General features: G+C 42.2%; 1 protein-coding gene across 7 annotated transcripts in view; it reads left to right on the top strand.

Moving 5' to 3' along the window:
- Positions 1 to 12,320, top strand: part of Kiaa1217 (KIAA1217 ortholog) — an 815,686-nt gene that overhangs the window by 332,546 nt on the left and 470,820 nt on the right. For 2 of the 7 annotated variants that reach the window (XM_004659754.2, XM_045151347.1), the window contains exon 1: positions 4,389 to 4,608. The exons of 1 other annotated variant lie outside the window; for it this stretch is intronic. In XM_004659754.2, coding sequence (XP_004659811.2) covers positions 4,392 to 4,608 — 217 coding nt within the window. In that variant the 5' untranslated portion in view covers positions 4,389 to 4,391. Of the gene's footprint in view, positions 1 to 4,388; positions 4,609 to 12,320 lie in introns of those variants that run through there. 4 more of the 7 variants (XM_045151355.1, XM_045151357.1, XM_045151358.1 and 1 more) reach the window with 3 other exon arrangements.

A 12,320-nucleotide genomic window follows, 5' to 3' on the forward strand; every position in this document is an offset into this window, starting at 1 on the left:
AGTTCCAGGTCATCCTGGGCTAGAGTGAGACCCTGCCTCAACAATAAACAAAACTATAAAAATAAAAGCAGTGGGAATATGTTTGGTTAAACTTGCAATGTTGAAAACTGGGCATGGTGATGCATTTAATCCCAGCACTGGAGAAGCAGAGGTAGGAAGTTCAAGGCCACCCTGAGACTACATAGTGAATTCTAGGTCGGCCTGGGCTACAGTGAGACCCTATCTTGAAAAAAAAAACAACTTGTTATGTTGAAACAGGACAACTTCTGGCCCACCTTCCATGAACAGGTGTGGATGTTCAAGCCAGTTTGGGAGATATGAACAGTGACATTGAGAGACAGAGAGGAGCACAGGGCCCGGAGGTTAGAGGTGGTCCCTGCACCCGCAGAAAGCTTGACACAGTCTTAAAGGAAAGGCCAGTGTCAAGGCCGGAGAATTGAGCCACACTGGGATTGGGCCAGTGTGGGACGATATCCACCACACAGGAACATAAGCAGAGAGAAAACCTGAGTTCAGAAGAAGAGTCTGTGTCTGCTGGGCTGCGGAAGGAGTGCAGCCTGCAGCCGTGAGGATCTGGATCTGGTGGACACAAGAGAGAAGTGATCCATCGTAGAGTGCAGCATTCCCAGAATGAGCTTGTCCCAGGGCTACTTCCCAGAACGAAGCAGGGGTGCTCACCCACAATCCAAATCTGATCTGATTCCATGGCAGCTTCCTTATAAATAGCAGAAACCCTTCAAACTGTCCTCTTCTCTTTTTGCTTTGACGCTAGGAAACTTAGAAGCAAATGTCTTTTCCTCTTGTCTCCAGTATTATTCATTTCTTATTTTAACTCTGTGCAAAGCGAATTCTAGTAGTGCATTTGTCAACCCCCTCAGATACTTTTCAGGAATAAGGATCATTTTTATAGTGAGTCAAACCACTCGTGCTTATTTCTGTCTTCAGTTTGTATAAGGATTTTGCAGGGCACTTCTTGTGCTAACTGGTCAAGCAAATGCTTCTGCGTTCCTTCCTTGTTCTAAAATAAAAGGGCCCCATGCACTGGTGACCAGAGCTGGGATGGTCTGATATGATGGTTGCCTGAGGGTTTCGGGAACACTGAGTCATACAGCATCGGTGAGTAAGGAGCAAACGTAACAACCCATGTGCTGCTCTCAGGCCATGGCTTTGTACGTGAAGCAGCCTCCTGCAAAGCCATGCCCAGCTTTGGTACAGGCTGATAAACTGTTTCTTGAGTGGCACTGAGTACACTGAGCTCAAGGATCACAGCTCATGCCAAGCGTGGTCACAAAAAGCGATGTGGTAGCACGTGCCGTGAGTTTATTTTCTCAGGTTCTTTTATCAGGGACCCACCACACAACCTGTGAAGGGCAGATAGTGTCAACAAAACAGAAGGAATAAAGGAAGCAAGAAGCCCTGTGGGGACCCTCTGGCCCCAAGGTGCAGTCACCCTGAGAGCCAAGGAAAGTCCCTTCTAGGGCCTTCAAGCAGGGACACAATCTAGAGGTGCCCCTAAAGCCCACTGAGATCAAGAGGTGCCTGAAAATTGCTGTGGTAAAGGTCTGGGAACCTATCTTGGGCTCTTCCCAGAAATTTTAGTGGACTTGAAGTAGAGTCTAGCAATGTTTAATTTTCAGGGGTTTAGGGTAATTCTGTAATCTCTCAGACTTGCAAAAAACACAAGGCCTAGAGATAATTATCCTACCAACACAGACCCCAGATGTCCAAGCATTCAGGTTATATACAACACATACCTACATATCCTATTAATATATATATATATGTGTATATATATATTTATATATATATATAATATATGCATTATATAGCTTACATACATGTATATTGTCTACTAAATATATAAACCTATAATACATATAGCCCTATATGTATTATATATCCTACTGGATGCCTGATAATTTGTAACTATTTACATATACATGTATAGAACATGTATGTCAATATCCATACAGGCATGCAAATATACATCTCCCAATGGATGCCTTTCATGCATGCATACCTAGACATACATATAGTCACATGTGTGCATGTATATAATATGTATAATTATATCTGCATATATGTTATAGAACACACATCTCCAATTGGTTCTCTCTCTGGAGAGCCCTAACATGGGTTCCAACCCTTCAGGGGACCCATTTCATAATGACTTGCAGTTTTCTTCCTTCCTTCATAAAATGGACCTGATGATCCTGGCCCTTGCTGGGGAAAGAAACAAGCAAGCTATAACCAGGGGTCATGCCATCCCTGGGGAATGCTTTGCTCACTGGATGGGGAGAGCACATATTTTATGTGGCAGCGGGAAGCAATCGCACTTTTCTGCTGGCACCCTCCTTCAGCTGCCTCCCCAGACATCGGCAGTCGCGAGGCTGTATGCTCCAGAACCTAGCTGTGCTCTGGGTCAGCACTTGGATCGAGGGTCCAGATGGTGAGTCAGTCTGGCCTTTGTTATGGTCACTTGGCTGATGAGTGGGCATTTTTGGCTTTGGGTACCTGCATCCCTGCTCAGCTCTGATGCCCTGTACTTGACAGTGCATGAAGTAGCCAAAGTTAATTTCCTTGAAAATCTACTCCTGAAACAAAAGCTAACTTCCAGTGTGCTGTTGAAAAGGAGGATACCTGGGGAAGATTAAGAAGGTGGGGTCTCATGCAGGTAGAAAAAATCATCTTACTTGGACAGAGTTACAAAAAGTAAAGGGGTCACGCGAATTTTATGCTTTGCAGCTGAACAGGATGGGTTTTAAGCTACAGCAGCATTTGGGGACACGGCGGCTGGTTACTTCCACAGGTTGCTCCTGTCAGAACACTGAGGTTTCACTGTCACATGACTTCCTCCTGTTTTATAGGGCTGGGGTCATGGATATGATTCTACTGTGGACTTTCTGATCTGAGTCAGAAGGGAAGCTATAGCGTTGGTCTGTTTTTATAAGATGGTGCTAGAACCATTAACATCAGGAATTTTTGGAAGGCTAGATAGAGTAAGAAAATGTGTATTTATTGAATGCTACCACATGCCAGACAAGGAACAGAACTGTCATCTCAGTAACTTGTACAGCAACCCAATGGGGCCCACGTCACTGTCCCTATTTTATTAGTTGGAAGTTGCTTAGGCTTGCTCAGGCTGGGCCCACACGTAGAATTCAGTGGTAAGTCTGTTCCAATTGGTTCCAAAATTTATGCTCTCCCTAGCATGTAATCCTCATCTGATAAAGTGCTAAGTAGCTGCATTTATCGGGGTATTTACACTTGGAGTGGAATTATATGATCACCAATTCCCAGAACCTTTTTACAGCTCTTAGAGACTTTGTATAGACTCTCCCTAAGGGAACACAGAATAATTGAGGTTGGAAACAGCTTAACCCCGAGTCATAAAAATCACTGACATGCGAAACTAAGAGGGGAAACAGCTACCCTTAGTGGGAAGGGGTTATGAGATTCTGGTAGGGGTTGAGTACTCAACTGGTGGAAGTAATGTTTTCAACCTAGAAAAAAATGTGAGCCTTCCAACACATTCAACTTTTATATCATTACTGTTGTTCTTTCAGAAAGCATGGTAATTACAAATAACACGTGTTCATTAAAACAAACTCCACATTCTTTAAAAGGCAAAGTGACATATTCCCAGGCTTACACATGTGTGTACACGTACACACAGAAGCACACATGCATCCCACACTACCTCTACAGACACATAGCTCCCCTTTTGTCAATGGAGACCCCATGACAACCTTAAAAAGATATAAAAAGTGCCGTCTTCTGTTTGCTGTCTTTTTGATGGTACTATGCGCGTTCTGTGTAAACAGCAGAATTCTGTAGGTGGGGATGTATTACACTGTCCATACTTGGAATATAATCCAGGAATGTGGCAAGGTAGGAAACTGACATGATATGTGCCTCATAGTCCTATAAACCACTCACTTGGCTCATTTTCACAGATGGTACCTGAGTGGGTGTGGTAATATTTACATTCATTTTCCATCTCTGACTGCCCAGTGTCTAGTCTGGGCGTGCTAAGGAGTTCCCCGTGTGTGTGTGTGTGTGTGTGTGTGTGTGTGTGTGTGTGTGTGTGTTTTGCACACTGCCTGCTCCAGAATCTGCTGTTCACTGAACTTGGAGCGTTTGCCTTTGCAGAACTGTCACCCACGCCTTCCAAACTCATTTACATTCCACAGGTCTGGTGAATGGGAGATGTGGCTGCAGGGTGCCTGGTGTCTTTGTTTTAAAAAAGGCCAAGTGGCAGTTCAGCTGAATTCCATACTGTAGCTGTGGCCTTGTAAAGTAAAGCTCAAAGGATTCTTTTTTTTTTTTTAAAGAATCTTCTGCTCCAGCAGGTACCATTCTGGGCTTGGGTTTGCTGTTGTTTTCTGCTGATGAAAATGTCCAAATCCTCCCGCTCGGTCAGACCCTTCTTCGCTAATGCAGCAGCGAAGCTTCAGTCGTCCAGGAAGGATGATTTAAACAGCAAACAGAAAAAAATCAGCTTAGCTGAAAAGATTCTGAAAACTGGAAGCGAAGGGAATTTGGGCAAACAGCAGGCAGTGCTAACGGCGGCAACCCCGGCCCAGAGAAAGGCTCCTGCGGCGCAAGGTAAGGCAGCGACGGGTCGGGCGCGCGGGGACCCTCCGCTCGCTCGTAGCCCCTTCGGACCTTCCCTGTCTGTGTGCGCGCAGCGCGTCCCCGCATCGCGGAGTGCGCCGCTGGAACAATTAGGAGATGAGCGCCGCTGAACTTTTCATCAGTGATTAAGGAATAGGGAAAACTTTCACTCCGAGAGCTTCTCTCCTTGTGCTCTATAGTCTTTCATAATCTAGTAATGTTTGCATCAAGTTTCTCATTGTTTATCTATATTAAAAAAAAGAATAAGTTTCTGAAACCAAAATAAGTAGCAAGAGGATTTGTATCAGGAATGCTAATGTGATGTCATAGTGCTTTGCTAAACATGGCCAAAAAAAAAGAAGAAGAAGAAGAAAAACCCTGTTATCATGGTCACCTAGATCACTGAATGAGCCTCCTCAGGTGCATGTTAAAACATGTCTCTTAGCAAGAATATTATTGAATATTTGACCCAGAATTGAGAAATGTCATAAGGAGAGCTGTTATTTTACTATATATAATCAGAGGACAATTAAATCATATCTAAAAATATGATAGTAATTTTCTTTATTTTACATATTAAATCTGAGAAATATTTCACAATAATTCATTTAGTATATTTTGAGCCTTCTATTTAAAATGTAATAGTCTGGTCTGGTCATTTCATGGTAAAAATTTTTAAAAATTTTTGTTTGAAGTAGATATGCTGATGTGATGGGAAAAGCAAGTTTATTTTATAATTTTAATTCTACCTGTTCTCTTAAAAAACTATTATAAATAAATATGCAATGATATAATTTGTGCTATTTCAGAGGTGTAAATGCCTATCTGGAAAAAAAAAAAAGATATTTTCTCCATAGCTTTCTATTATTGTTTTGACCATTCAAGCAATGAAGTATTTGTACAAAATCTGAGAGCAAGGTGCTGTATAAAAGGTGAATGAACCAGAGACTCGAACACTGCAAGTATTAAAAGGAGTTGTTGGCCAGACTGCATTTTGGCTGTTTTTCAGGAAAGTGTTTGTTGATAGGGGAAATAACTCCAGCAAATATAATACTTGATAAAAGAATGTTAACTACTTCAACCCAAAGAATGTTCAGGCAGTCATTCATTGTGTACCACTGTGTGTGTGTGTGTGTGTGTGTGTGTGTGTGTGTGTGTGTGTGTGTGTGAGGTGTGTCAGGAGAGCAGCACAGAGACTCCAGGTGGGTGATAACCTTCTTTAGACCAACTGTGATGATGTATCTAAAGAGAGTTTTTGAGTGAAAACAACTTTTTGGACAACAGATTTGATTTGAGGTCATGTTAAAAAATCATTCAAAACGTAAAACTTTTTCTTATCACAGTACAAGATAAATATATATAATGCACATTTTGTGAAAAGAAATAAGCTAGAGGAATATTATCAATTAATAGAGTGGTATTTCCTTTGTGCCTCTCTCTCTGAGAACACCACAGGAATTTTGAAATGGACTGCAAGGACTGGGCTATTTTGAAAAGCATCGTTAGAATGTACTTTTGCTTCTGCTTTTAATCAGAACTCTTTTCAAAAGTAAACTGCTGTGTTATGCAGTGCTCATAGGTACCTCCAGTTGTTGGAGAGCAGGAATAACCCTGCGCCATAAAGGCTCCATCACGCTTTTGGCTGGGTGGTCACCCCGCGATTACAAACTGCAGCCCAGCCCAGCAGTGAGAGAGTAGAGAGAGGACTGGGCTGGCATGAGAGGGTCAATCCACATGAAATAAGTAACTAACTCTCACCTGGGCATGATGCTGTACTACAGTCATTCTAGCACTCAGAAGGCTGAGACAGGGGAATGTCAATGAGTTCAAGGCCATAAGGCCAGACTGAGTTACAGAGTAACTACCAGGCCAGGTAGACCTTGGCTCAAGATTCAGACAAAGACCCAAACAATATCTCAATGTCATGCCACATGAGGATTGTGTCTGAATTGTTCTGTGTCCTTGTAGACCTGGCTGAGATCTTGGTGTTAGAATTTTAGAATGTTTATTGCATTTGGGCCACAACTGTGGCTTCCTTGTGTAATTTGTAAGTGAGTGCATCCTGGTATATTTCAAGGTTTTCCAAGTCATTGTCTATTTAGTGTATTCCTTAAATGACCTTATTTCTTAAATGATCATCCGTGTTATGTGTTTCCAATGCTGCCCCTCCCCTCCTCAAATGTTAAGTTCTACACTTTTATTTCCACATGAAAGTAGTGATACTGTGTTTTGTTATCAGAACTAGGTCTTCCATGGTTTATCTCTAGGTTCATTCTAAATGTTAAAAATAAATAAAGTGTATAAGTAATATGACTTCATAAATGTTTTCATCGCCAAGCCAAGAATCATTCTATATTATTCTTATAATTTTTAAAGCTTGGTCTTCTCCTCTGGGCATTTGTAATACTCCAGGAACAACATGGATATGGCCCCACTCACAGAGTCCTTTGTCACAACTGCTTTTCTTAGGTAGGTTCCTTCTGTTACTCAGCTCTGCTCATTCCCACCTGACTCCTGGGAAGGTACCTCTTCCTTTACATCCTTTTGCTGAAGCACATTCTCAAGAAATGTCATAAGGAAAACCAAATGGGTGGGGAACTTTCTGGGACTTTGCATGTACAAAAATATCTTTATCCTCCTTTAACATTCCAGTGATAGTTTGAGCAGGCATCAGTTTTCAGATTGAAACCAATTTTCCCTTCATAATAGAAAAAGCCTCCCTTCTTTGTCTTGGGGCCTACGAGTGTTCTTGAGAAGGCCTGGGTCAGCCATACACCCATGGGTTCCTCTACAGGTGTGCCTTTCACCAGGAGTCAGCTGCTGTCCTTTGAGGTCTACCTTTCACTAATATTTTTGCTTCGTATTTTGTCTTCCAGAAGATTTCCTTGATTTTATTTTCCAACTCCTTTACAATCTAAGCTTGATAATTATATTTGGACTTTCTAAAGAGCTATTGTTTCTGTAGTTCTAATAACTTTGAGGGTGAAATATGGATATTATTTTCTGAATGCAAGCAGCATGTCTGTGTGCTATTTACCTAACACGGTGCCTGTTCGCTGCCTGTTTGGTCTCAGATTACCAGACACCTAGCTCAGTGTCATGACTGATCACATCACTGTTCCGTTGCTGTGATTTTCATTTCCAACCAACAATCTAGACTGAGCCGTGGAACATAGAACTTGGCCCTCAGCAATCCACAGCCTTAGCAATTAAGATACTCCCATGAAGAACTTCCTTTATCATGAAGCCCACCCAATGGAAGGTCAGTGTTAGAGTGTGGAATGATAGGAGCCAACAGTTTTATTCATGATCAGCATGTGAGTCAACGTCTGAGAACGTGGCATTTCTCCTGATATTTCTATATTCTCCTCACTTCTGTCCAGATATATTTCTCTGGATGGTTTTATCCTACTTTGATTAATTCATTAATTCTTATGTGTTCATGTGGTGCTGGGGATCAAACGCAGAGCCTGGCACATGCTAAGTAAGTAGTCTGCCACTGAGCTGCACCCTAATCCTTGACTTTTTAAAAGTTTACTTATTTATTTATTTATTTATTAGAGACATAGAGAGGGAGAGAAGGATGTTATAGAGAGACTGAGAATGGACACACCAGGCCTCTAGCCACAGCATACAAACTCCAGATGCATGTGCCACCATGTGCATCTGGCTTGCATGGGACCTGGAGAATCGAACCTGGGTGCTTAGGCTTCGCAGGCATGTACCTTAACCACTAAGCCATCCCTCCAGCCCCCAATCCCTGATTTTAAACTGTATGGTGATTTTTTTCTTCAGCATTTCTAAATTAAAAAAAAAAAAAGAAGGACATTCTTAGAAGGGTACTTGAATACTGTCAAGATTGCTTTGAAGAAATAGAACTCCTCTCATTTATTGGTCATGAAGAAGGTGATGGCATCTAGCTTCTGTTGGGCTCTCCTGGAGGGCAGCACAGTGTGTAAGTGCATCGTGAATATGTGTCTCGAGCAGTCCTCACAAGACCCTGGTGACAGTGCTTCCACACTTACGTTGCAGATCAAGCAGCTGAGACAGAAGGTTTGACACAATCTCCCAAAATCATGCTGACTCAAGCCAAGTACTCAAGCCAGAATTCCTTAAAAAAAAAACATATATATTTATTCATTCTTTCATGTATGAGAGAGAGAGAGAGAAGGAGAATGGGCTCCAGGGCCTCTTCACACTGCAACCGAGCTCCAGATGAATGTGCCATTTGGTGGTGCATCTGTCTTTGTGTGGCTATTGCCATCAGCCAGCCGTCAAGCCAGAATTCTTATTCCGTATGTTTCTCCCTGATCTTGCATACTCTGTCACTGTACTAAAGCACCTTTCTGCACAGAACAACAATCTGCTCAAACTGTGGCTGTGTGAGCTGGTCTGTGGACAGAAAGAGTGTTGGGGATATTGTATTACACAAGCAGGTTCTTCTGCGCGGGAGTAGTGGCAGACTGGCAGACTCTGGCATTGCAGCTTCTCTGGAGGCTGAGGTGGCAGAATTGGAAGCTAAGGCGAGAGTGGGCAACCTAGTAAGATCCTGTCTTGAAAAAAATAAATAAATAAATGGAGGCTGAAGATGTAGCTCCATTGGTAGAATTATCTCCAACACTGAATAAACTGGCCATGGTTGTGTGCACATAGAATCCTAGCACTTAGGACATAGAGACAGGAGTATCAGAAGTTCAAGATTATCTGTGGCTACACAATAGGTTCAAGACTATCCTGAGCCATATAATCTCCAATTTCAAAAATAAATAAATACATAAATAAAAGCGCTTCTGATTTTAGCCATGTTATTTGTTACTCAGCCTCGCTCTTTCTTGGACAAAACAAAGAAATGAGAAAAGGAAGAAAACAAATTTCAGAGTGCATCACATTATGTGAATGCTATCCTAATACTGAAAAATAAAAAGAATTGGCTATGTGATCTTGCTATTCTGATACCTACACTCATACGCAATGCCAAGTGTGTGCATGGATACACACACACACACACACACACACACACACACACTTAGAAAAAAGTAGCAAAAAAGGCTCTTCCTAGCACAATGGCCTGATAGACCAAGTACAAGCCTCTAGGCCAAAAATCACTCAAGTCTAATTCTGTTCTGACACAAGACTCCCTCTGTGGCCTTGAGCAAGGCAATTATCTTTCCTGACTGAGTTTTGTCAGCCATTAAAGAATAATAATATGTGGTTTATGGAGAGGTACTGGTGAGAATTAATGACTTAGTTAATGTATCTGGTGCTCTCAGAATCCACGTGCCGCATGAATAATCTAAGTCAAGTACAATGGGACCTCTGTTTACCTCCATATGCTGAAGAAGGTAAAAACATATGCTCTCACAAAGATCACGCATGTACACACACCAGGAAGACTCCATCATAAGCCCCTGGTCACATGCCTTCCATGGTTATTTATGTCCAAGAGCAACCTCACATGGATTTACTTGCTGAAGTACAGATGGAGCAAGATTGCTTTTGGATGCCTGGAGCCTAATGTTGTCCATATCTATAAGTCAAAAATATTATTAACTGAAGCACAGAAAGCATCTCTTTTCTCTAAAAATTCATTCTGAACACTATGACTGACTGCAGCGATGTTAGAGCCTTGCACAGCAAAGTAGCATTGATGGTGATTATTGCCACAGATAGGCAAAGTCTCTGAAAGGTATGCTGGATGACTGTTTTCTGTACCAAGCTGATAAGGCCTACAGTTATCCACTGGTGGAACCTGCATTGTGTCGAGAATTTTGGGGAAGCTACAGTGCATTTATACTGATGATGTGCATGTCTTTTTCTCAATGCCTTTGGAATCAATCTCACTCAAAATTTGAGAAGGGCTGATATCAAGGGTATAGTATTTTTTCAACAAAGCAATAGTAACTTAAACTCAAAGCCACTAAATTCACAGTTTGGGCTCGTTATTGATGAGCCAAATTCCAGTCCATATTCATTCATGCATTCTACATGTGCATAGACCAGTAAATTGCTCTCTATCCTACGGTTAAAATTTGCCTGGGTTACTCTGGATAGTTGCCTAACAAAAAATGAAAAAAGGGGCTGGAGAGATGGCTTAGCAGTTAAGGCGTTTGCCTACAAAGCCAAAGGACCTCGGTTCACTTCCTCAGGACCTACATAAGCCAGATGCACAAGGTGGCTCATGTGTCTGGAGTTGGTTTATAGTAGCTGGAGGCCCTGGGGCACCCATTCTCTCTCTTTCTCCCTCCCTGTGTCTTTCTCTCTCTCAAATAAATAAATATATTTTTTAAAAAAAGAACCAAATGTTTAATGCTTCTTTCTAGTTACTACATGCCAAGTTTTCCCCAACTAAATATAGCATGAGGTTTGCCTGTGTGAATACTTAAAATAACTCTTACATCTGCAGTTCTCTTTATTTTCCTTATATGTATGTCTACATATATATTTTTCTTCTTTCTCTTTTATTATGGACATACTTAGTATGAACATATCGTGTGTTGGCACCATCCTTTCCCCGCCCCCATTCCACTGGGGGACCTCCTCAGTGGGGTTACAGGTGTTTTTCCTGGGGTTGCGGGTTATGTGTTGTGAGAGAAGCAGTCAGTTACTGGGGGTGGGGCAATACCTCTGGGCATGATGTCCCAACCAGGCTCTTACAATGTTTCTCCCCCTCTTCCACAAAATTCCCTGATCTGTGTTGGGTGGGTTTTAGGTCTACTAAACTAGACTACTTAGGGGTCTCTGGATCTCTGTTTTGGTATGTATTGAGTGTCCTCAACGTCGGTCTCCTTCACCTTGGCGCTGATTGCCAGGCTCACCATGGAAGCAGCACTCTTGCTCATCTTCCCAATTCCTCTGTGGCTTTCAGTGGGGGCTTGTGTGAAGTGTGAGCCCTCCCTTATCTATGATGGAATGTTAACTGGTCCCTGGGGCAGTCCACTATGCCCACTATGAGATGATGAGTGCGACAGCCCTGTCACGTCTAGAGACAGTTATTCACAACATGTCTCCCTTTTCTCTGGATCTCTTTTTTTTTTTTTTCTTTTCTTTTTTTATGAGAGAGAGCAAGTAAGAGTGAAAGAGAGAGAGATTGGCACGACAGGGCCTCCAGCCACTGTATTTGAAGTCCAGATGCTTGCACCACCTTGTGTGCATGAGCAACCATGAGCATGTGTCACCTTGTGCGTCTGGCTTACATGGGATCTGGGGAGTCGAGCCTGGGTCTTTAGACTACACAGGCATGTGCCTTAACTGCTAAGCCATCTCTCCAGCTCTCCTCTGAATCTTAAATTATTTCTGTTCCCTCTTCAGTTATGTTCCTTGAGCCTTGTACAGAGTAGTTATGCTTGTCCCATTTAGAGATGAACACTCAACAGTCACTTATTCACAGCACTTTGACCGGTTATGAGTCTTTGCAGTAATACTGTCCACTGCAAAAATAAAAAAAAAAAAAAAAAACTTTTAAAAAAAGTTTCTTTCACCAAAGCAAAGATCAGCAGTACAAGTGTAAACATAAATATTTAGAAGGAATCCAGAAGAGACATATCCATTTAGCCAAACAACAAAAGTAGTACCTTCCCTACTACATCCCATGACCTCCATAGTCACAGACTTTTGGCCAGGTTTTCAGTACTGGGCATGAATTGCCTCCTGTGCAGTGGGCCTCAAATCCAATCAGAGAGCAGTTGGTTACTCTTATAGCGGTC

Source organism: Jaculus jaculus, chromosome 5 (assembly GCF_020740685.1).
Source record: "Jaculus jaculus isolate mJacJac1 chromosome 5, mJacJac1.mat.Y.cur, whole genome shotgun sequence".
Taxonomy (NCBI): Eukaryota; Metazoa; Chordata; class Mammalia; order Rodentia; family Dipodidae; genus Jaculus; species Jaculus jaculus.